The 24,564-nt window shown below is 37.0% G+C and overlaps 1 protein-coding gene across 2 annotated transcripts in view; it reads right to left on the bottom strand.

The window, feature by feature from the left end:
* The window catches only part of Galnt13 (polypeptide N-acetylgalactosaminyltransferase 13), a 434,224-nt gene that overhangs the window by 25,266 nt on the left and 384,394 nt on the right, over window positions 1-24,564 (bottom strand). For both annotated transcript variants that reach the window (XM_076866162.2, XM_076866161.2), the window contains exon 9: window positions 18,489-18,587. In XM_076866162.2, the coding sequence (XP_076722277.1) occupies window positions 18,489-18,587 (99 nt within the window). The remainder of the gene's footprint in view (window positions 1-18,488; window positions 18,588-24,564) is intronic.

A 24,564-nucleotide genomic window follows, 5' to 3' on the forward strand; every position in this document is an offset into this window, starting at 1 on the left:
CAATTTTCTAATACTCTTGTGTATGCCATATTAACTATTAACTGAAGAGGTCATTATCATTTAATACTTTAAAGATCTACTTTTAGTTATTTTATATTTTTTCTTTTTATTAATATAGGAATTAGAGCTACTGACAATGCTATTTATTACAACGATTACTAAAATTCCAAAGTCAATAAAAAAGTCAAGTAAAAATAGAATCCCCTGAAACAATCTTTCTCAGATTAAAACATTCTGAAGGCCCAGTATGACTTAGAGCCATTCCTTGTAGCTACTCATCTAATTTCCTGAAATGACAGGATGAAATAATACCTGTCTATGACTGAGAAAGTCTCAGAGTTCTTTTCCAGAGAAGTGAATTGTTTTGTGAACACTCAGCATGACTATTTCTGGAGTTATCTTTTTGAGCCTTTACATTAATTTCCTCTGGCTGCTAAAAAGAATCAACACAAACTTAGTGGCTTAAAACAACAGAAAAATATTCTTTCACATTTCAAGGGGCCAGAAATCCAAATCAGTTTGGGTGGAAACCAAGGTACCAGCAGGACAGTGTCTTTCCAAAGACTCTTGGGAAGAATGTTTCCTTGCTTCTTCCAGTGTCAGGTGACTGCTACCACACCTAGGGTCACAGCCACATCCCCTCAAGCTCCGTCCCCAGGGTCATATTGTCTTTTCCTCTTCTGTCTGTGCCCATCTCTCTCTCCCCTCACTTCTCCTTCATGTGGTTGTACTTAGGGCCACATAGACAATTCAGGGTAATGCTTCTGTCTCCAGACCTTTACTGTAATTACATCTGCCATATAAGGTAATACAGGTTCCAGAGATTAGAATGTGGATTTCCCCACTTCCACCCAGGGAAGAGGGACATTTTTTCCTTGACTGCAGCCCCAATTCTAAGCATTTCCATAGGAACACTTTCATTCTCTAGGTAGATGTGGGTTCTCTGAAAATTTAAAACTGTATCTGTGTTAACATGTTCTTGAATAATTTTGAAAATTTTGTAAAAATTGGCCTACTTGTTCCTTCTTTCAACAGACTTTATTACTGGAGGGGAATCTTACTATTTTATTTAGATGAACTAATTCTTTGAAAAGTTTATACATGATTAAATGACAGCATAATGGTTAAAAAGTGAGAAATATTAGGAATATATTCATGAGAAAAATTTCGATACTATGAGTTGAAAAGAAGGGAATATCCATGTATATTGAAGAGCAGGGAAAAAAGTGTAGGTTTTTAAATTGGACCAGAGGGATGGAATTTACACATTAGAAAAGTGGGGAAAATCATGGCAAACAGGTGTATGGACAAGGCAAGATTAAGATAAAGCAACAAGCAACCAACAATAAGAACATTTTTTAAAGTGTAGTGCAGTTTAACAGAGCTGATGGAGTAAAGTCTGTGTATTCAATAAGAAAATTACATACATAGCAATGTTAATTTTTTGCTGAAATAACTAGAAATTCCTTAACGGTTTTGTTTGCTTTTTCGGTGGAGTACAATTTTTACAAGGAGTCAGCGCACTTCATTTTCTAATGAGGCAGCGTACAGACAAAGAAGACTGGAGCAACACAGAGCAGCTAGAAACTATAGTAACTGAAATATGAGGTTATCAAGGCTAGATTAGGAAAGCAGAATTGTTAGTGGAAGAAGAGGGAAAAGTAAATAGAAAAGAATTAGAAGAATTCATAGGGCTCATTATTAGTTTGGAGAAGGCAAGGGACAGTAAAATATGAGAGAGAAAATATAAACATGAATGAATGGAGAGATTATAAGGATAAAAAAAGGCTCTGGATAAAAGATGAAGTAAGACACTTTGAGTTTGAGGCTACACTTGGTCATTCAAGTAGAAATGTGCATTAGTTGATTCGAACAAATGGGAATAAGCCCAGGAATTGATAGGACTTTGGAACTTCCTTAGAGATAATTTGAGATGGTCTTTTTCCTAGGAAAATAAAATATAAAGAACCAAGAATAAACAGAGTAACATGGCAATAACAGATGCATTGACATGAACATGTATTCTAAGACCTTGCTGATTCTACATAAATCCCATGAAAGCAGGCTCTCCTGATATTTACTTGGAAGAAAACTAATTGTTGGTTTAAAGGACTTAAGGATGGGTAGTTCATGACCCCTGATCAACTGGGTAAATGTGAAATGTTTGCATTTTTGGATATTTTTTGCTAATAATGCCATATGCTTCCTAGAGCATGTAACATGGGCTAGGATAACCAGGTTTTTCTTTGATGAATGATTGAGTCAAGTTACCATTTGCTATGATCTGAATATTTGTGGCTCCTCCTCCTCAATGAATATGCTGAAATCTAAGGACCAGTGTGATAGTATCAGAAGGTGGATTCTTTGGGAGGTAATTAGGTCATGGTTTTGCCCTTATGACTGGGATAAGAGTTTTTATTAAAAAAAAATGCCAGAGAGCCATCTAGTCCCTTCCAACATATTGGGTCACTGAAAAACAGGTGTCATCTATGAACCACAGAACAACCCCTCACCAGTCACTGACTTTTCTGGCATCTTGATTTTTGACTTCTGAGCCTCCAGAACTGTGAACAATAAATTTCTATTGCTTATAAACCATTCAGTTTATTTATTTATTTTTTTACAACAGCCCAAACAGCCTAAGAAACCATCCCACTCCCACTATCTTTTAGTTTCCTGCTAGGAACATAGGCCAACAAAAAACACAGAAGTTCTCTCCACTAAGCATTAATGAGATTGAAATGCTCTTGGAATAATTTCTACTTCTATAGAAGTTGTGATAACGCTGGTTCCTTCCAGCTTGCATACATCCAACTCATTTAAACATTTAATGAATGGTAGATGTTCCTTCTTTTCTCATAGGCTATTTCATTTCACTTGCAAATTTACTTTGTGAAATCCCTGGTAAGTTTTAATTCCACTGTGCAAACTCCTAAAAGGGGTCCAAATTACTGTTGAAATGGCTTCTAAGTAATTATAGTACTTATAAAAATTCAAAGTTTAAAATAAATACATATCTGTTGAATGAATGTATTCATTACAATCTGTGAGAACATTAGAATGCATTACTAAAATAATTAAGCTTTCTCTAGGAGAGGGTTTGTAATGAAAAGATAAAATGTTTGTTTACTCCCTCACTTTTTAATATACCTATCATAAGGTTAGGTTCTTCATAAGTATAAATAATCACATTTTAGAGTAGGAGGAGGAGACATTTGTATGAAAGTGTAGGCAATATCTGATGATCTCTTCTATATCTTGGCAGGAAACAGGGTATTAATAAATGGTTAGCATAAGCTTCCCTAAAGGCTTGCTATCTTGAAAAATGGCTCTGAATCATTTACCACAATAAATTACATGGAATGTTTCCATGTGAATTCTAGCTCTTTCCAAATGAGTGGCTCTAGGGAGAAAAAAAAAAAACATTATAAATGCATTTTCTAAAATGTATTTTTCCATCATTTTATATTTCAGTCTTTAAAAGGAAGAAGTAGGGGTTGGGGATGTGGCTCAAGCGGTAGCGCGCTCGCCTGGCATGCGTGCGGCCAGGGTTCGATCCTCAGCACCACATACAAACAAAGATGTTGTGTCCGCCGAAAACTAAAAAATAAATATTAAAAATTCTCTCTCTCTCTCTCTCTCTCCCCCTCTCTCTCACACTCTCTCTTTAAAAAAAAAAAAAAAAAAAAAAAAAAAAAAAAAAAAATAAAAGGAAGAAGTATAACATGTAGAGGGGGTGCTTTTCCTTTTTTCTCCTTTTTGATTAAAGTTGTGTTGCAATTCAAAGGGAAACATTCACAATTAATTTTTAAAAATTTTTATATTAATGCTTGAATTCAAAATAAAGTGATAATTTTCTAAATATTATGTTAATCCAATTTGTACCAAATTTTAAGTGTATTTTATGTAAATTTTAAATAAAAATTAGTATAAATACTTGAGTAGATTTAATATGTGCTCAGTAAGAGTGAGCACCATCCAATACCAAGGTTGATACTGATTTCTTTAGGATGATGTAAATGTCATTTGAAGATACCTAATTAAAACCTTATTTAAAAAGAATGGCATTTCTGCATGAAAAAGGAAAAAGCATAAAGACAAACATTGTTTGGAATATATACTCAGCTTAAAGTTCTGTATATCAAAACATACTATAAACAAAGTGTTGAAGTCAAAAAATCATTTACAATATGAATGACGTGTGGTAATAACTTTATTTAATAAAGTTTTCTTATAGATGACATGAGAAAAAGAATTCCTTAACTCTCAAAGGAAACATAGCAAAACTGTAACTAGGAAATTTGTAATAATGACTTTTTAAATCTTTAAATGCATTGATAATGCTTGAAATATGTTTTAAACAAGAAGAATATCTTCCATACTAAATTGGCAAGGATGAACAACAAAAAACACAATACAACATCAATATTGGCCACTGTGATTATACACCCAAGGAAGTGTGATTGGGAATCCATGCAAACACAATGACTATCAAGCTGATGTGGCATCAGAGAGACTTAGGTTCAAACTGGCTTTACCAGCTCAATCATGCTGCTGATTTTTCAGGGTTTCCATTCAATTCATCCTGAGTAAAATCAGGACAATAACACTATGTACTTTGACCGTGTTGTGAGAACCAAAGAGTATAATCCATATTAAATATCTATCATGGAACCTTTTCCTAATTTAGCCACTAGTCTTATGTACGGGGATAATTTGTCACTATACATTAAAAGCCTAACACTGTTGTATAACCTTTGATTCCACATAAGTATTTGTAAACATATTTCTAAAGAAGGAAGTATGGATATTCACCAGATATCAGCTACAAGGATAGTAATTCTGGCCTATAGCAATGGAAATTTATAAATAATATGTATTGGATACCAGGAAATGAACTGAATAAATTATAAGTTTATCTATTAAAATACATCTTATGCACGTTAAGGCATTGCTAGCTGATAGCTCACAGAAGAAAAACTAAATTGAGTTTTGAGTGGTATGTCCTAAGTTTGTGAGATGAGGATGGAGGATGGAGCTAACAGTGTAAGTGGAGAACGGTATTGGTGAACTGAACATATCTGAAAATGCTTGGACTGGGCAGGGGATGAGAAATTATCAGACATTTGTTTTCAGCAGAGAACATCAATGCAGATCAAGCACAGAACATCAATGTAGATCAAGCTGGAAAGCCATATCGGGGATGAAAGCAAAAGGAGCTCTGTGGATCAAACTAAGAAATTTGGACTTTCTTCTTTGGGCAGTGGAGAACTGTTAAAGATTTTAATAAGATTTTAAATTGTACCTAACATAAATGATACAATCATAGGAATAATGACATATTTAAGCCATACAGATTAAAAAGTTATAGGTTAGGACACAGACAAAGACCTGAAATTAAGTGAATGCAAAGTAGGAGACAAAGGACATTTTTACATAGAAATGCCAGGATAAGTTGATAAGAAATGAAATTCCTATGTTAGGTTTCAATTTTGGATGACCATAGGAAAGAAGAAAATCATCCCAGTTTGGAAACAAGTGAGTTTAAAAATGCCTGTGGAAATTCACAATAGTTAATTAATTGTGGATTCCAGAGCCTATCAGAGGCTAGGGGATGAAGAGATGATGGGGAACTACTTCCAGAAATCCTTGTCATCTTTTTCAGAAATATGGAGAAGATAATCTCCACATTAGTAACTTCTACTAAAATACTTTATGTCCATAAATTGTAAGGTCTTTCTGTAGGATATGGAAAAACAACCTCCAAAGAGAAAAGGAGGACAAGGAGTCCCTCCTTTGAAGACAAGGTCTTTCTGAAGAATATAGAAATAATCAATCCTCATGGAGAGAAGGAAAACAATGTGCTCTGGACTTTGACCATTTCCCTGCAACAATGGGTTCTGAACTTTCACAACTGTTCCCTCTGACTGCCTGACACCACACATTCTGCTATGGTTAAGTCTCACTGAACCCTATAAAACACAGACACCTATTGTAACCAGGTGCCATTTTCTCTCTTGAAAATGTGTCCCTCCAGTGCTTAATAGAGCATTGTTGATCCACTGAGGTCTGTCTCCATTTCTTTTACTTTCTATTTCATTTGGTGCTGGAAACCAGGAAGGGGGTTCAAGGCTCTTCACCCCTCCCCATCCTAACAAACCTCTACTTTTCATGTCTCACTGTCTTTATGCCTTACACTCAAAGGTTAGTAACACACATGTTAAATGGCCAATGAGACCTGGAAAGTGATGGTCTCCATTGATGGTCTGGCGCTTCTGTGGCTCTCTGAGGCCAGGGAAGCCCCCAGCCACAAATAGCATGGCTGAATTCCCATATTGACTTTTTTTTCTTTTTCTTTCTGCCTCATACAAGGTGACTCATCACAACCTCTCATTCTACTTTGGCTAAACAGTGGCTGGCCTGTGGCCCAAAACTGACCCCATTCTTGGGCTAGGTTTTTGCTTCCTCATTACTATGTGGACAGAACAAGGACTTGTATTGGATCCTTGATTGGTATTGGAGGCATCCTCCTTCTAATCCTCTCCTCTCCAATTTCTACCTTCTCTTACATGCAGACCTCTAGATCAAGGACCACTTTCGCCATTTTGTTCCTACAAGAATACCTGCCTTCCTGTTCTTCAAAGAGGCAAGACCCCTTCCAGTCTCTCTCAGAGGCACCCTGCCCCAGCCCCCTGCCATTTGGCTGGTCTGGAGTCTGGAGGTTCTCTACCATTGGGATTGCATAAGGGGATGCCCTCTCATTCTCTGGTAGAACTACTGTCCAGTGATGTGAGATATGAAATGATGCTTTGATCTCAACTGTGATCCCAGTCAAACCTCTCCAACATGAGGTCTACTTCCCCTTAGGTTGTCTCATAAATAATTTTAAAAACCTTAAAATTAGATGCCTCATTAGGCTTAGTACTCAGATTCAGCTGCAATATAAATTAGACAACCTGCATCGATGGCCCAAAGTCAGGACCTTTGATCCAAAAATTCTCCAGGATTTATATAATTTTCTCCAAAGAAAGGCAAATGACCTGAGGTTCCTCCTCCAAGCTTTCTTTTACCTTGCTCAATGCCTTTATTATGCCATCCTTGCTCTGCTCTACAATTCATTCCTGCTTATTTCCTGTTCAACAAGCCCCCTAGATCAGGTCCTGACCCCCAGCCTTCTTTTTCATTTGAAGTCAAGAGTTGGTTTGGATTTTCCTTCACTGAGGAGTTAGGAATGTCAGTCTTGACTTGCTTCTAAGTTTCTTTTCTACGGGAGAAATTTGATGCATGGGACAGAGGAAGGCTTGGGACAACTAAAGGCATCTAGCTGAGGCCAATCTCTAGTGTTTCATGAAGGTACCGTGTCATGAGTCAGAACCTTGCAGCCCTCAGGTGTATCAAATATTGACTACTATCTATCTCTGTTTCTGAATGATTTGGCCTAATGGTGGAAGGCACACTCACCCAATGAATCTTGGATCCCGAGGTAAAATCTTAGTTTGATCTGAAGTCTTTGGGAAAGAGGTGACCAATTATTGCCAGTGTGTGAGTCAAGCAATCTCCCCCTCTTCAGAAATGCTTCCACCCCAATTCTATACATATTGTCTGCCTGTTAAACAGAGGCCCACTATGACACTTTCTCAAGATAGAGCTTCCCTAGCTTTAAAATTAGATTACCTTCTCTAGACTCTCATAAGACACATTTTCTTCTATGCTACCCTCATCTGGCAAGAAAAAGACGAGAAAATCTGCCTCACTTACTTAGAGCAAAACTCCAATTAGTGTAAAACTCCTCATCTGTCCTAGTTCAGGAATACAAATTATTTATTTTCTCTAGTGGAGACATTACCCAGAGCATTAGCAGGGGTTTTTCCCACTTCAAATTGAGGGCCATAATATGAAATCATGGTCCTGTGAGTATGATGACCCCAAACGACAAAGGGAACATGTAAGAGGTTTTGCACAAAACATCAGCTTCCCTTACTTCTCTTAGCTTCTGCCAGATTACTATCTCTCCAGGCTTACAGAGCCTGCAGAGCTTGCAATTCTTACAAGGCTTGCAGAGAACAGGTTGAGACCAAAGAAAAAACAAGTGTCACTTTTAAATTCAAGCCACTTGTGTGACCTAAATGTCTGGCTCTCTTATCTCCTCTTGGTAATCTACCATGCTGCTTTCTTAACAAATTCTTCCCTAAACACTATAGCCCAGGGAGGGAAGATGGAATGATCTCCTATATACAAGTCTGCTGTGCCTTGAGAATCTTTACCTTAGGATTTCAGGACTCTCTCATTATTTCAATATCCCAACTGACTCACAACTGTGCCCAAAATAGCAAATGAACCCACTCCTTACAGACCACCGCGTCCCTCTGTCACCTCATCCAATTCTCCTCCTCAAACCCAACCTCCGCTCCCATCACGTCCTCTTACAAGATCTAAAACTCTTCCAGTGAAAAATCTATTCCCTCTCCAGGAAATGGCAGGAGCTGAAGGGACAGTCTGAGTTCATGTTCCATTTTCTAAGACAGATATATCCCATGTTGAGGACAGATGAGGCTCCTTTTCTGAAAATCCTACTAAATTTGGAAAGGAGTTTATACATCTGACTCCTATCACCTTACTTGGGCAGATGTTTACTATATTCTCACTTCCACCCTGAGTCCAGATGAATGTGCCCATATTTGGCAAGTAGCTAGAGAACATGCCAACCTCCTCAGTACCCCAAATCCCATATTAATCCTGTATCAGATACTGCCCTCCCTATGGCTGAACCTAATTGGACATACTATCTCAAGGTTCTGGTGTCACTAGACTCCAACACATGATTACTTACCTTCTTGAGGGCATGACCAAAAATTCTCATATCCACATTAATTATGACAAGGGTGATCAGGGAAATCACTCAAGGTCCTGATGAAAATCCTGCCACCTTTTTGGCTCAACTTACTGAGGCTACCAAATATACCACCTTAGATCTCAACACTCCCACCAACTCTCTTTCGCCATGTCTAATAATTTACTGTCAGTTCTGCACCTGATATACATAAAAAAAACTTAGACAATTAGAGAAAGTTCCCGAGACTCCTCAGCAGCAATTTCTGGATGCCAAAAAGGAGAGGCCAAAAAGGAGAAAGAAAAACATCCCAAGCTACATATCAACTTCTGGCCTCAGCCATCCATAACCCTAGAAAAAAGCACCTGCTGCCTGTGGTCTCACCAGATACCTCCTGGGCCTTTTTCTGATGTGGGCAGATAGGACACTGGGCAGAAGCTTGCCCTGAGTCTTCTTCACCAAGCCCTGTCCCAACTGCAGAAAATGGGGGCACTAGAAGATGAATTGTCCCCAGGGAAGGACACCCCTCCTTTCAGTGTGACCCACTTCCCAAGTCCAACACACTGAGTTACTGGAATGATGGGGGACCAACTCCACTGCCCATATCACTTCACATCTGAGGAGCCCCAGATCACAGGGATAGTGAATGGCCACGCAATTTCTTTTGTGATCAACACAGGGCAAGTCTTTCCCTTCTGACACAATGTCATGGACCTGCTTCCAAAGCAAATACCCCTACTGTGGAAGTCTCTGGAATCCCTACACATTCACTAAAGATAGCCCTTTTTTTGCACATTTGGATCCCCCTCACTATCCCACTCTTTTATTTTCATGCCACATTGTCCCATTCCTCTATTGGGCTGAGATCTCCTCCACAATTGAAAGCCTCTGATATTCATAAAAAAAAATAATAAAAAAAACTTAGACAATTAGAGAAAGTTCCTCCTTTAAGATCTACTACCATTTTTTAAATACATTCCAGCCTGGACCTGCTCTCTCTGCCCCTTACCCCTCCTGATCATGCCTTCCTCACTAGGATTGACCCCACAGTCCGGGACACCTCTCAACCCAACATTGCTGAACACCATCCTCCTATTCAAATCCAACTAAAAGACCCTACTCATTATGTTACCCTTCCCCAATATCTTCTCGCTTTCTCAACTCTCAAGGGTTTAAAGCCCATTATCTCCAGTTTAGTCCAGGCTCATCTTCTTACACTAACCCACTTCTCCTCACAACTCCTGCTTCCTTGGTGAAAAAAACAAACAAACAACACAAAAAACAATGGCCAATTCCAGCTAGTACAGTACCTCAGAAAAATCAATGAGGCAATTATCTCCACCTATCCTGTAATAATGAATCCCTCTCTACACATACTATTTCATATACCCCGCCACCCACCCATTTTTTGGGCTAGACAAAAAGGATGCCTTCTTTACTATCCCCTCCATCCCACCTCATGCCCACGTTTTGCCTTAACCTGAACTGACCCAGGCACTAATTCCTCTTAACAATTCAATTAGACTGTTCTCCCATAAGGCTTCTGGGACAGCCCATAGTACTTTGGTCAGGCTCTCCAAAATGACCTGGCCACCATGAATGTATCTCCCAGTCACCTCATACAATGTGTAGGTGGTCTCCTACCCTGTAGCCCCTCAATAGGACTTTCCACACATCACGCTACAATCCTCCTCTCAATTTCCTGGCCTCCTGGCGGGTAGGTACTAGATCTCTCAATCTAAAGCTCAGCTCTGCTCCCCTCAGGGTACAATATTTTAGGCATCCTCTTAACCCCAACCACCCACATTATATATGCATAAAGACTTTAGGCTCTAAAGGATATACCTTTACCTTCCTTTAAAAGAAATAATTTTTCCTTCCTATGGTGTTGCATTTATTTTCACATCTGGATACCAAAATGCTCTCTTAAAGCCAAACCCCTTTATGAAGCCTCAAAATGGAATTATTTTTAACCTCTTCCATCTCCACATTCCGTTTCCTCTACCATTTCTACTTTTCAGAGTTCTCTTCTCAAATCCTCAAATATTTATCTATCAAACCCTAATAAGTCTTTCTTCCTGTCCCTCCACTCAGAACATGGACAAGCCCTAGGAGTCCTTTACTAAAAGGTGGGGGATACCCCCACCCCATTGATTTCCTATCAAAACAACTTGACTATATCTCTCAAGGCTGGCATCAATGCCTCAAGATTTTAGCTACAGCAGCCCTCCTCATCCCTGAGGCCCACAAATTTGCCTTTTATCAACCTATCACTGTTCTTACCACATATTCCTCTTAGATCTCCTCAGTCATTGATCATTCCTCTCCAACCCCTCAGCCAGGATCCAATTACTGTACTCTGGATCCCTTGACTGCCTTCCAGCAAGACTCCTCATTGAACCTGATACTCTTCTCCTAGCAAAAACCCCTTCTACCCCTGTGGTTTCTCACTCCTGTCCTGACACCCTTTACTTCTTAATGAACCCCTTTTCACATATAACTGTTCGACCATTCCCTGACTCCCCAGACTGGTTCACAGCTCCCCAAACAACCCCCTTACCTTAATCTGAGGTAAAACTACTGTGGACTCTCCCTTCATTATAACCCAAATAATTGATGCCTCCTCTCTACCCCCAGGCATAACCTCTCAACAGGCTGAACTAGTAGACCTTACTAGAACCTTAGTATCCAGGGACAAATCAATCAAATTTTTACTAATTTCAAATATACCTATAACATTATTCTCTCAACATCTTAATTTGGAAAGAGTGGTTTCCTTATTCAGAAAGAGCACCCATTTTCAATGCTAGTTATATTACAATTTACTAGAGGCTTTTAAAAAATTTACTCTCTTACTCTGCCCGGCAGCCACTCTCTACTGAAGAGGACATTGAGCCAAAAAACAATACATTTTCTTAGAAAATAATGAGGCTGACCAACTGGCCAAATAAATTGCTCTCTCTGGCCACCACTCTCAGTCATCATGAACTCTGAAATCCTTTCATATACCCTATTCTCATAAAACTCCAACTTCCCCCTGACAAAACTAAAGCTCTATTATCCTACCTTCACAATCTGTTCCATTCCAACCTTCACTCCCTTCAACTATTCCTAAAGCCTGTCCTCTTCAGCTTTACTGTACCTCCAACGAATTTCTCAATCTTGTGCCACCAGTCTCAAGGCTAATCCCAGCTCCAATGTGAGACCACCCCGTTTGCCCACACACCAAGCTAAGGGAGCCCTTTCTGCTGTGGATTAGCAATTTGATTTCACCCAAATGCCCCTATAAGAAAAATGAAATATCCCCTGGTACTATGTTTACTGGATGGGTTGAAGCCTTCCCAACTACCAATAAAAGGACTTCTACAGTTGTAGCTGTACTTTCCTGAGAAATAATCCCAGGTTTTGGTCTACCTGCCTCTCTCCAGTTGGACAATGGCCCTAAATTCACCTTTTCTGTTTCCTAAAAATTAGTAAAATTTTTGCATATAAAAGAGAACTTCCACATTCCCTATCTACCTGCAGTCCTCAGGAAAAGTTGAGAGGACAAATAGTACCTTAAAGGCAATGGGTTAACCCATCCATAGAAATCCAGGAGAATTGATTTAAGCTCCTCCCTTTGGCCTTTCACTGGAATCCAAGGTCTTCCCAAGAAGCCTCTCATGATTAGCCTATTTTAATTCCTTTTAACAACCACTTATCCCACCCATCATTCAACCTCAATCACCAAACCTTCCCTCTGATGTCCTGAATACCCTACTGGCCCACCTCAGGGTTGCCCTCTGGAATATGACACTCCCACCTTCCCCAGCTTCAATCTTTGGGAGGGCCCCCTCCTATTTCCATAGGGGACCTAGTATACCTACCCCCTCAATCTTACAAGAAAAATGGGAGGGCCCCTTCAGGGTTATTCTGACTGTCCCAACTGCAGCCAAACTAGAAGGCCATCCTCTTTGGGTGCATTTGAGCAACTTAACACTTGCTCCTACCAATGCCTCTTCTTATTCTGTTCCCACAGGCCCTACCAACTATGTATTATTTCAGAGAAAAAAACTGAGCCTCCTGCCTAAACCTCCTAATGTCACGTTCTCAGATGACCTTCCATACTTTCTTAAAACTCTCAGAGATGAATTATATTTATCATATCCACTACTCCTTCATCTTTCTCCTCTTCAAAAACTTATTAGATCTTATTTTGGAACTCTGGATTCAAGGGACATTCATTGACCTGACACCCACCCAAATCTTCTTCTCCTTATGTTTTCTATATATCATCTTTCACTTTACAAACACACACTGGACATAGGAGAGACCTCCAAATTATTCCCTTACTCTTGTGACTAGGCATATCTTCTGAGATTGGCCCAGGAGGAGCAGGATTCTGAACCTCAATTCATTAGTATAAAAAGTTATTAGAACAGGTTATTGAAGATATCCAGCAGGTAACTGATTCAGCACTGACTTTAACAAATCAATTGGACTTCCTGGCATCTGTGCTCCTACAAAACTAATCAGGGAAGAATGCTATTTTCAATGTAAACCAATCAGAATTTGTAAGAGACAAGGTTAAACAGGTCTAGGACCGAGAACTGCCTGGAACTAGCTAATTCCAGGTAGTCCTTAGTGGGGGATCTAAAACCACAGACCTCCTTGTTATTCCCCCTTATGTCCTACTTAATATCTTAATATTCATCTTTCTCATAATAACTTTCTTCTCTGTATTCTTTTTTTTTTTTTTTTGGTACTGGGGATTGAACCCAGGGGTGCTTAACCACTGAGCCATATCCCTGCCCCCCCCCTTTTAATTAGAGACAGGGTTCTTGCTGAGTTGCTAAGTACCTTACTAAGTTGCTGAGGCTGGCTTTGAACTTGCAATCCTCCTGCCTCAGCCTCTCAGCCACTGGGCTTACAGGTGTGTGCCACCTCACCTGGCTTCTCAGTATTTTAAATTTTGTAGGGAAACAACTTCTTAGTAAGGTGACCCATTTAGCTCAAACTACCTCCCAGGAACATGTGAAAGCCATTCTCCTCCTGTGCTCACAATCTGATTCTCTGAAACCACAAAAAGAGGACTTTGCCTATGATGACCTTGAGGTTCCTTCCAAACACCCCTTTTCAGCCTTGACTGCCATGTTCTTGGTACTCTCTCCTAGGACTCTGAAAAAGGAGGGGTCTTTAGGAGGAAGCAGCCAGACAGAGGTATCAATGCCCCTATTCATTATCACCCTTCAGAGCCTGGAATGAAGCATATGGAAACAACCCCCAGGGCAAAAGGAGGAATGGGTCCTAGCAGAGAGAAGGAAACCAGTGGGCTCTGGACTTTCACCATTTCTCAGCAACAATGGGCTCTCAACTTTCACAACTGTTCCCTCTGACTGCCCAACCCACACATTCTGCTATGGTTCAGTCTCACTGAACCCTATAAAACTCAGACCCCTATTGTAACCAGTTGTCATTTTCTCTCTGGAAAATGTGCCCCTCTGGTGCTTCATAAAGCATCACTGATCTGTTGAGGTCTGTCTCCACTTCTTTTACTTTCTCTTTCATTTTGCTTTCACTTCCTTTCACTTCTAAACATTTATCACAAGTTATCCAGATTCCTCTTTGCTTTAATTATTTTAAAAGTGTTAAATAATCAACATGATGTTACTTGCTAATGAAAGGAAAGCATTACAGCAACAGATAGGAATGGAGTGTCTAATTTTGTCACTATTCTCTAAAATAGATAACTTTTATTTTTAAAGGTTTACAAAGATTGTCTCAAGATGACCCTTTCAAATTTAATAACATTTCCCACCTGCAAACTTGCTTTTACCATATTCCTGGGACAAAAACTTCCATCGATTCATTTTGATATTTTGCTGGATATCTGAGTGTTTAAGGAGAATATATCTAACAACTACTTAAAAGCAAGTTTCTTTCTGATGTCTTGACTTAAGAACAAATAGAACTACCAAAACTCCTGTGCAAGGAGAAATGTTTAAGGAATAACTGTCATCAAACATAAAGCACACTCTTTTAGAAAAGTGAGTTTTTTAAAAAAATGATGTTAATAGTTGTTGCAATTTTCCTATAAAAGCAGGAGAAAGAATTTGAATATTTTTATGGGCTGGGGGCTACTTATAAAAATTCAAAACTAAATAACCATAAAAATAGATGCTGTTTCCATGGCAACATGAAAGAATAGCAGTGAAAACAGAAAGGGTAACTCTGAGAATAAAATCATAAAATCTGTTCTTTTTAAAAATGAGCAGGAAAAAAATTTAAACATGTACCAAAGTATTAATTATCCTGGAAATATAGAATTCTATCAAAGCACAAGTCATAATAATAGGCTTTTATGTGAGGTTTTAGCTTTTTAAAAATATATATTTGTTAGAATAACAGGAGAAACAATTCATTGCTTTCAGCTAAACAATGCTAAAGAAAGAGTGAAATTTTTATCTTGCTTTTGGCATTAGCCACTGAACCAACATTTTTTTTTTCTTTTTCCTTCTTTTTTTTTTCTTTTTTACTTTTAGGGGTAGAAATAAAAATAATTGAGAACATAAATGGATATTGTAAGTAAAGGGGACATTTAATGTAAACAGATCAGTATATACTAAAGTCCAGTATGTATCATATATAATGTTAATTGTTTTAAGGATTTCACTAGCCTTTTGAGAAAAAAATTTGAGGTAAATATTTTATCCATTTTACAAATAATCAAATATTAAAGGTTAAAAATCTGAAGTAGGGCTGGGGCCATGGATCAGTAGTGGAGCATTTGCCTTGAATATGTGAGGCACAGGGTTTGATCCTAAGAACCATATAGAAATATGTAAATAAAATAAAAGTATGGTGTCCATCTACAAGAAAATAAAATAAAATAAAATAAAATAAAAATGAAGTAACTTACCCATAAAACATTCAATCAGATGAGAGTGGTACTACAAAATGATGATGTTGTTTTTTTTAAGTTCTAACTCAGTAGTCTAATATCCTCCATTTTCATTATGAAAGTGATAAGTATACACAGAAAATGTGGAGTAAAAAGTGATAACTCCTATTCCAATTCTAACTTCTTTCTAGATTTCCTCTCTTTAGAGTTATCTATATTCCAGATTTCTATCCATTTCTAATAGATTATAGAGCACCCTGTCAGTATATGGATACTACAAATATCATAAATGAAAATGCTCACATCCAGTTTTCAAAAAGTAAGATCCTTTAAATTGTTTTACCCTGGATATTTTTCTACATTTGAATTTTAGATGATAGTATCTATAGACCTTCCTCAGTTATGTTAGCAACATACAGTACTCCATACTATGTGGACATCAAGATTCATTTAATTATTCTTAATAGGTATTTAGTTGTTTCTATTATTTGTTATATAGTAAAAGGACTCCAAAAATTCTTCATATATAGTTGTATGCATCAATAATTATTTATGAAGATGGAGAAATACTGGTTTTAATTTCTCTCTTATCCTTAAGTTAACAATGCGGAGATATCAGAATGTATGTAGAAATGAGTTTATGCATATTGTTTATTTTTTGCTTTATGAAGCCTGGAGTTTGATGTCTTTCTATACTTTTGGATACTATGACAATAACAGCTAAATTTCCTTGGCCATGTCTACATGGTACTAAGGTACAAATCCATTGTTTCATCTAGTCTCTCATTTAATTACTTGACTAGTATTTATTATGTATGTACCAAATCCCAAGGACTATGGTCGGTGCTAGGGATAAAGAGAGGAGTAAGATATAGACTCTGCAAACAACATGCAAATTTTAACATGTATAATCTAGGTATATGTTAGGGCATCATCCAGACAAATATGAATATTTAACTATTTGTCCTTTTGAACACTAACCTTGCAACCTTAATGAACCTATGTGGATAATTTACCTGGGGTACCTTCTTCTATTTTTAATCTACATTAGAATTAGGGAGATATCATAAGTAATGTATCTTTTTTGAATTCTGTATGCCATTATGGTGCAGATGATTAGTTGAAAAATTTCCCCATAATTCATTGAAATAGATGTGGCAGTCACTCTTAAATGTTTATCTAATACTCAGGATAAATGAACTAAGGGAGCAGCCATGTGTGAGTGTGAGGCCAAATAGACTCTCTGTTTTTGCACTTAAGGGTGTTAACTAAGTAACTTAATTTCATCCAGAAATTTTGGATGAAGTACGTACAGCCTCCAGAAGGCTTTTATTTTTTCCTAATTAAAGGACAGACAGGTTGTGGTAGTTTCCCCTTCCCCACTTCTTCTTGTTTTGAATGTACATGTGTTTTCTGGAATTTCAGCAACCCTCCTATGATCAATCAATGACAAAACTTCACTCTGAGGATTGAAAAATGGAAAGATAAAATGTTTCTGTTTTTTTAATGGAATTGTTGAGGACCCAACCAATGTCCTTAATTGACTACCTTAGGCTAGTTATTAAGTAACAAGATAAACCCCACACATTTAATCTTATGATATTTAAGCTTTTTTTTTTTTCAGTTTCCAGATGAATTTATCTGAACTTCATTGAATTTTGGCCTGAGAGGCTGCTCACATTCATCATGAATCAATACGACACTGTGCTGGATCATTTTTTAATACCTTGTTATTGTCCTGCCTGAATTACTGCTTCTATCATCTTCTTTCATAAAGTCATTTTCCCAAATGCCATAAGTTAGAAACTTGATTTTAAATATTTTCTTGCTTGAATTGAAACTTTGGAACACTAATTAGGATTTGAATTATTAATTGCTTTATATTTAAGGGAAAAACTTACTTTTAATGTTCTCCATAGAATCACACAGGCCCTGCATAAACTGTGGTATCAAAACTTAATCAGCATGTGTGGCTGTACAGAATGAAGACACCTGTGCTGGATCAAGTGTGGACACTTGTGCAATCTCAGGTCATGCTAACCAAGAAATTTTACCAATTACAAAGAAGCAGAGGCTCAACCATTTCCAATTCAACCATCTCTAATTCTACTCCTTATTACAATTGCCAGGAATTCCAAATCCTACCTCTCAAAAAGGCCATGGCAGCAGGGTTGCTCAGGCCCAAACATGGCCAAGTGACCTGGATGGCGCTCACTGTAGTGCTGCTTCCCAGTGCTTAGGGAGAACACAGAACCTTTTATATGCTCTGAAGAGATACCAATAATTAATTGGACTATCACACAAAAGATATCGTCCTAGACTTTTAGGTAGCCTTTAGTGTTGATTCAAACACTTTAAATTTTTGCTGAAATTCAAAATCTTCTAGAAACACTGAGGCACATGAAAATTACCCAAAGAAATATAGAATAATTACCATAGGAAATTGTTGCAGTGGCCAAATGATTATTTTATATTCAGTTAATAACAGAATAGAGTGTAGTCCTCATTTGCTCAGCATGATAAAATGAGATGAGTCTAAAATATTTGTCTATTCTCATTAACTTTGGCTGATTGAAAGTATTGTCCTTTTTATTCAATTCTGCTGTCTTATATTACAATACCTGGGACAGTAAAATAGCTAATTTTGTTCTTGATTTGAAGGCCAATTCATTTGCTAAAGTAAAAATGTGTTATGAGCATTCCAGCTATGGCCTACACTCATCATTTTAACAATATTTCTCCCCCCCAAAGCATGAAGCTGATTAAATGAAAGTTTACCTGATTTCCTCCCATGCCATGACAGTTGAATATACCCACTTTTTCATTTTCCTTGCGACCCATGTTGTCTAAACATTGATTGGTTTCCACGTTTCTTATCTAAAGGGAACATATGCAAAAAAAAAAAAAAAAAAAAAAAAAAAGAGGGTAAAGCAAGGTAAATATTTACTTAAGTAAAAATAGAGTTTTAATACTATTAAATTGTATATTATTACCTGATACATGTTTATAAAAAAATTTCTCCAAGAACATGCTGCTTTAAAATATCTATTTTTTTTATATATCCATTTCTAGTCCTATGTAAGTTTTTAAACATCCACTGAAGTAAATTTGAACATTTTGACTTTGGCCTTAGCATCTAACCAGGAGGCATTCCTTTTTATAGTATAGTGTCAGAGAAGAAGGAAATGTCTACATGTTATGAAAGAGGAATTATTCTTGATATAATCTAAAACTTTGGAGAGCTTTAAAATTCCACCCAAATAACTACAGTCCATTTTTGAACTTTCACAGTACCATATGCAAGAAAATAAAAACAAATCAGTTAAATACTGAAACTTATGGCTTTTACATTGCCTCATTACTAGATGTTCCTTTCTGTGTATTAATAAGGATTAATTACCTTGTTTATTTCTGTGATGGAGACATAGTCATGCATCTTCTCTTATTCCTAATACCAAACTTAATGGAAAGTGCTTGACCCTAAGAAAGGCTGTTACAAAGCTAAATGGAGTTTCACATTACAAATTCTTCAAAAGCAAGATTAAATTGCCCACTGCAGACATGAGGTTTTTGGTTTACACTCAGACACTGCATTAGTCCCATCATTAGCATAAAGTTAATGCATATTTGAGTCAAATGTAATTATAAAAGCCATTCATTAAGCTTAAGGATGCTAAAATTGCTAAATCAAGTACAAATTAATATAAAAAAGGAGGAGGAGACAGAGGAATTCTATTAAATGGGACGTTTTGTATTTTTTCCTTATTATAAATCTATAAGCATATATTTCTGTATACCCATCCACTCTATTTCTGAGAATTTTGTGTCTCTAATCCATAATCGGATATGCATATTTTCTGCTCATGCAGTATAATGACTTGGATATCTCTATTTAATTACCTGTGCCTGAGGTACACATTTATTCATATCAACAAATTGATAATAGTACAAAATTATTATAGTAGCAAATAAATTTGTATAATTCATTTTTCCTGTACAGAACCCCATGGACAAATACTGGTTTCTAGAGTTGGGAAAAGTGGCATGATGTGCACTAAGGCCATACCAGGAAGTCAGAATAGTGGAGATCCGAGATTATACTTAGGGCTAGAAAGACCTGTACAGAGGTCCCAAGCCCCTGTTCTGATGGGCTGATATTTACAGCACTTCATCGAGGAATCTGAGCAGTAACTGATGAGAAAGGACAGAACATGCAGTAATATTACAGGGAAAGAAGCAAAACCAGAAGCAAAACCCACATGGAGGTATAGGATTTAAAGGTATTCTCAATCTGATTTAGGTTGGTTTAGAAACTGGAGGAGGCTTGGCCTACTGGAAAAAAGCTTCTCAGGTCCTACAGATAAACAATGATGAGAAAGGTGGTAACTGAAAAAAGATGTAATAAGTCTATGCATGCTACACATGGTCTAATCAACTTACATAGCACATAAATTGAATTACTTTTAAATCCCTTACATCGGACTCTTTTTCTTAACTTTTCATAAAAAGCAGACTTCTTAAAACAGTAATTTGTTATTATTCATAATTAGCATGGTAAAAAAATATAAAATAGTGCCATAATACTCAGAGGATAAGTATTTTACAAAATGATTAATTTACCTATAGATGTTAGCTATACAATCTCACTTAAAGTACCTCAGCTGGCACATGGTACTTGAATACATAACTAGTAAATAATTATAATCATTGTAAGTTGAATCAATTATAGGATTTCTGACTCTTTGCTAGATGACAGAAAATTCAAGGTATATTCATTCCAGTACCTTCTCTGATAGTTGCATTTTCAAGGGACATACTATAGATACATGCCATCCTACTCTTTGACAAATTAAGTAAGGAACTTAAGCATTCTTCCAAACAATTTGCCCCACTAGGAACCCATTATTAGTCCACTTTCTGCAAAAGAAAAACTTTATTTTTTTTGTCCGTAATACCTATTATGAACTCATTAATGCAATCAAGAAACATCAAGAGAATCTATACCGCATGCCAAGCACTATTTGAGGTTGGAGGATATAGAAATGAAAATAAAATAAGCATAGTCCCTTTCATCATGAAGCTTATATTTTACAAGGAATGAAGGCATAACTAGAAAGACTTGTAACATGTCAGATGATCAAAAAATTTTACAAAAATTATCAAGCACAGTACAGGCAGGTAAAGTGATGAAGGAGTACTGTTTTGCAGTGAGAACCAATAAAGGAAACCCTGAGAAGATACTACAAAAGATACCTTAATGGAGCGAGAAAGCAGTCACATTTCCATCTATGGAGGAGCATTCCAGGCAAGGGAACAATACACACATGTTCCATGCAGTTGGAGAATACTGAAACAACACATTAGCAATGTGGCCAGGGAACTGTGAGCAAGAGGCACACTGTGAAGGTATCCAAGACTAAGTAATGTCAGGAACCATAAGTTTTTGAGCATAAGCATATCATAACAGCTTATTCTAGGTGCTGTGTGGAGTACAATTACCGGTTGACAAGGCTAGAAGCAGGAACTAAGTAGGGGGCACACTGCTGCAATACAAGCAAGAGAGGACAGTTGCTTAGAACTGAAGGATAACAATGGAGGTGGAAAGGTCAAATCTGGTATATATTTTCAAGGCAGAGCCAGTAGGACTTTCAATTGAATTGGATATGAACTATGACAGAAAAAAAGACCTTGAGAAATATTCAAAGTTTGGGATGAGCAAATGATGTTTCCATTTACTGGGAACAATATTCTGAGTCCTTATATGTGAATACCTATCTATGTGGTCTTTGTACTTGAAAACAAGTTTGGTTTATGGGAAGTCCTTGGCTGAAAATATATTATTTGAGTGTGTTTACAATGTCAGTGCATTTACTTACAGTGTAAAGGGCTGCTTTTAGAAGGTATGACGACAGTCAGGTGTTTTTGCCCATTATTTTTACCAGTTTTTTATTTACCTGGATGACAAGCTTTCTTTTTTTTGGGGGGGGGGCAGGTTGGGGTGGGTGGGTGCCAGGGATTGAACTCAGGGGCACTCAACCACTGAGCTACATCTCCAACCCAATTTTGAATTTTCTTTAGAGACAGTGTCTCACTGAGTTGCTTAGCGCCTTGCTTTTGCTGAGGCTGGCTTTTGAACTTAAATTCTCCTGCCTCAGCTTCCCGAGAGGCTGGGATTATAGGTGTGTAGCACCATGACCAGCTACTTTGTTTTCCTTTTCTTTAAACTGTAATAGATTTGCCAATATACCTTGCTGTTATTTATATGGATTACTCCTTCAGGTATGTAGTGCTCCTTTTTATCATGTAGTACCACTTTTATTTTCAGGAAAGTTTACTTAAATTATAATCATTAATGTTCATTTTGTTTCATTACTTTGGTTTTCCTGTTTAGGAAATATTATTTTGGATCTTGTTGCTTGTTTTCTGTGTATGTCATTTTGATCAAACAATATTATTTTAAATCTCTTCTTTATTTAAAAAAATTCCTTTTCTTTTTCTTCTAAAATTTATATAACATTTTCTCTTAAGATTACTGATCACATGTTCTCAGAAGTTTACTGGTCATTTCTGGAATAATTTATTCTTTAATTTCTAACTCTTGCCTTCAAGAGCTAATTTCAGAGCTTTCCTAAGTTTGATTTATACTGTTATCTTCTATATCCTATTATTTACAGCATTTGTTTTAGCATCTTTAAAAGAATCAGGCTGCATTTCTCTCTGACTTATGATCTTAAAGCACTGGTGTGCTTACATCATTTGCAGCAGTACTGCACCCCTTACTATCCATGCTAATTAGCACTCATCCAGTTGTACTCTTTCTTCTTTTCTTTCTTTCATTTTTTTGGTTCCTTTTTCTTTTATATAAAAACCATTTTCCTGATATTTGAAGTGGGATTTGTTGAGGTACCATTTCTAACTTTACAAGTCTGGAATTTCATTTCTTATAGGTTTTTGAAGAGTTATGAAGAAAGCCCCTATTTATTTATACATATCCTGACTCTGTTTACCTCTCTTCTTTCTATCTGAAGCTTACATTTCCTTTGCTCCTATGATCCCTACCCCCTGGCTTCAATTTGGGCTGTTTTTCTTTTAAGTTTATCTTGAAGAAAGAGCTTCAACTAATGCGTTTCAAGCATCTATACATTCCAGGATATTAAGACCCTTCCATTATCAGACAGTAGACTCTTCATTTGCCTGAACAGCCTTCTCCAAGATTCAGCTACTATTATTGAATTAGCTAGAAACAATTCCTCATGAGCAGCTACTGGGAATTTGAGTGTTAACTATGTCTTCATTTCTATCAGACACTTAACTTCATTGTTTCCCTGTTTCCTTGATTGTTTTCTCTGACATATCTTGCCACTTAATTTTATTGTCAATTTTGTTCATCAGTTTTTGATTTTACTGTCTTAGTAATTATTTTAGTAGGAAACAGTTCATAGTTTGTATGTGCCAACCTATTACCTCCCTTAAAAATATTAAGTTAAGGAATTTGCCCTATTAAGTAATGTAAAGTTATTATGGAGAGTCTTGGAATCACCAATCCTGGACAAGGCATAGAAGGAATGAGAAAGGATGGAGTTCTAACTGAATAGGGGTAACCAGAGGTCACCCAGATAAAGGTGACAACATGCACACAGAACAAGATCTATAAAAGCAGCCTAGTGCCAGACCTGGGAATCCAGGTCAAGAAGATTAGAAGCAAAGGGACTTTATGCCCAGTACCATGTGTTGGACTGAGGTCAAGTGAATGACTTCTAGTGATGAATGGGGTGACCCAAGATACAAACAAGGTGGAAGACTGAGTATCAGGAAACTGGGGTATCAATTTCCATCTTAAAAACAGAAGGGACATTTAGGAAGCAGAAGGGCAATAGAGGGAGGAAGGGAGGAAAGAAAGGAAAGAGGTAGTACTGGCTACTGAAGTGGAGTAAATTATATTCCATGAATGTATGATTATATCAAAATGAACCCCAACATTATATACAGCTATAATACACTAATATAAACATAAAGAATTTTAAAAATGTTTTAAAAAGTACAAAGGGCATTTCCTCTGGAATATTCCAAATGTTTCTGTCATTAGGCCTATGATATCCAGAGTAAAAAAAATGTCACACATACCCAGAAGGCAGGTTAGTGCACATCAGATTGTTCTTAAGTCAGTGAGCCCAGCACTATTAGTATACACTACACTGTCTTCAAAAGGCAAAATGGGCTCTAGTGGTCTTTGCTAATCCACAGCAAATAAATCATATTGCACATCAGAAGATAATAGCATATAAGAAAGCTCAAAATATGCATCTTCTGAAACACAAAGATAATTAGAGTTGTTTGATCATGTGTGATTTTAAAATCAAAAGCCTTTATAAGAATGGTTTGGGGCCATTCTTAGAACATACACAAAAAATATATTTAAGCAAAGAAAAGATCCTGGTCTTGTCACTCGCACCAATTGCTTGGGCATGTAGGATATTTTTCAATCCTGAGAAAAATCTAGGCAACCAATTTTTGAACAATTTTATTCATTAGGAAGTCCTTATAGAATCTGTTCTGTGACCTATATCAAAATAACCACAACATTTCTGGTATTTCTGAATTCTATAAAAATCTTTCGACTCATTCTTTATGTTATAACACAGCTTCGAATGTATGGCATAAAGCCAAGATAGTTTGAACTTTGTTTGCTTTGAGATTACTTTGTTTGCACACAATCTTTTATTGCAAGGAAACAATTCTTAATGGTATAAACCTGAGTGTATTTTTCCCACATATGTTTTGATGTTTGAAATCAGCAAACCTTTTTCTCTGTTTCTTCTACTTATCCAGCCAGCAGCATCATTGCTAATATTCT

The sequence above is a fragment of the Callospermophilus lateralis genome, chromosome 9 (genome assembly GCF_048772815.1).
Source record: "Callospermophilus lateralis isolate mCalLat2 chromosome 9, mCalLat2.hap1, whole genome shotgun sequence".
NCBI lineage: Eukaryota > Metazoa > Chordata > Mammalia > Rodentia > Sciuridae > Callospermophilus > Callospermophilus lateralis.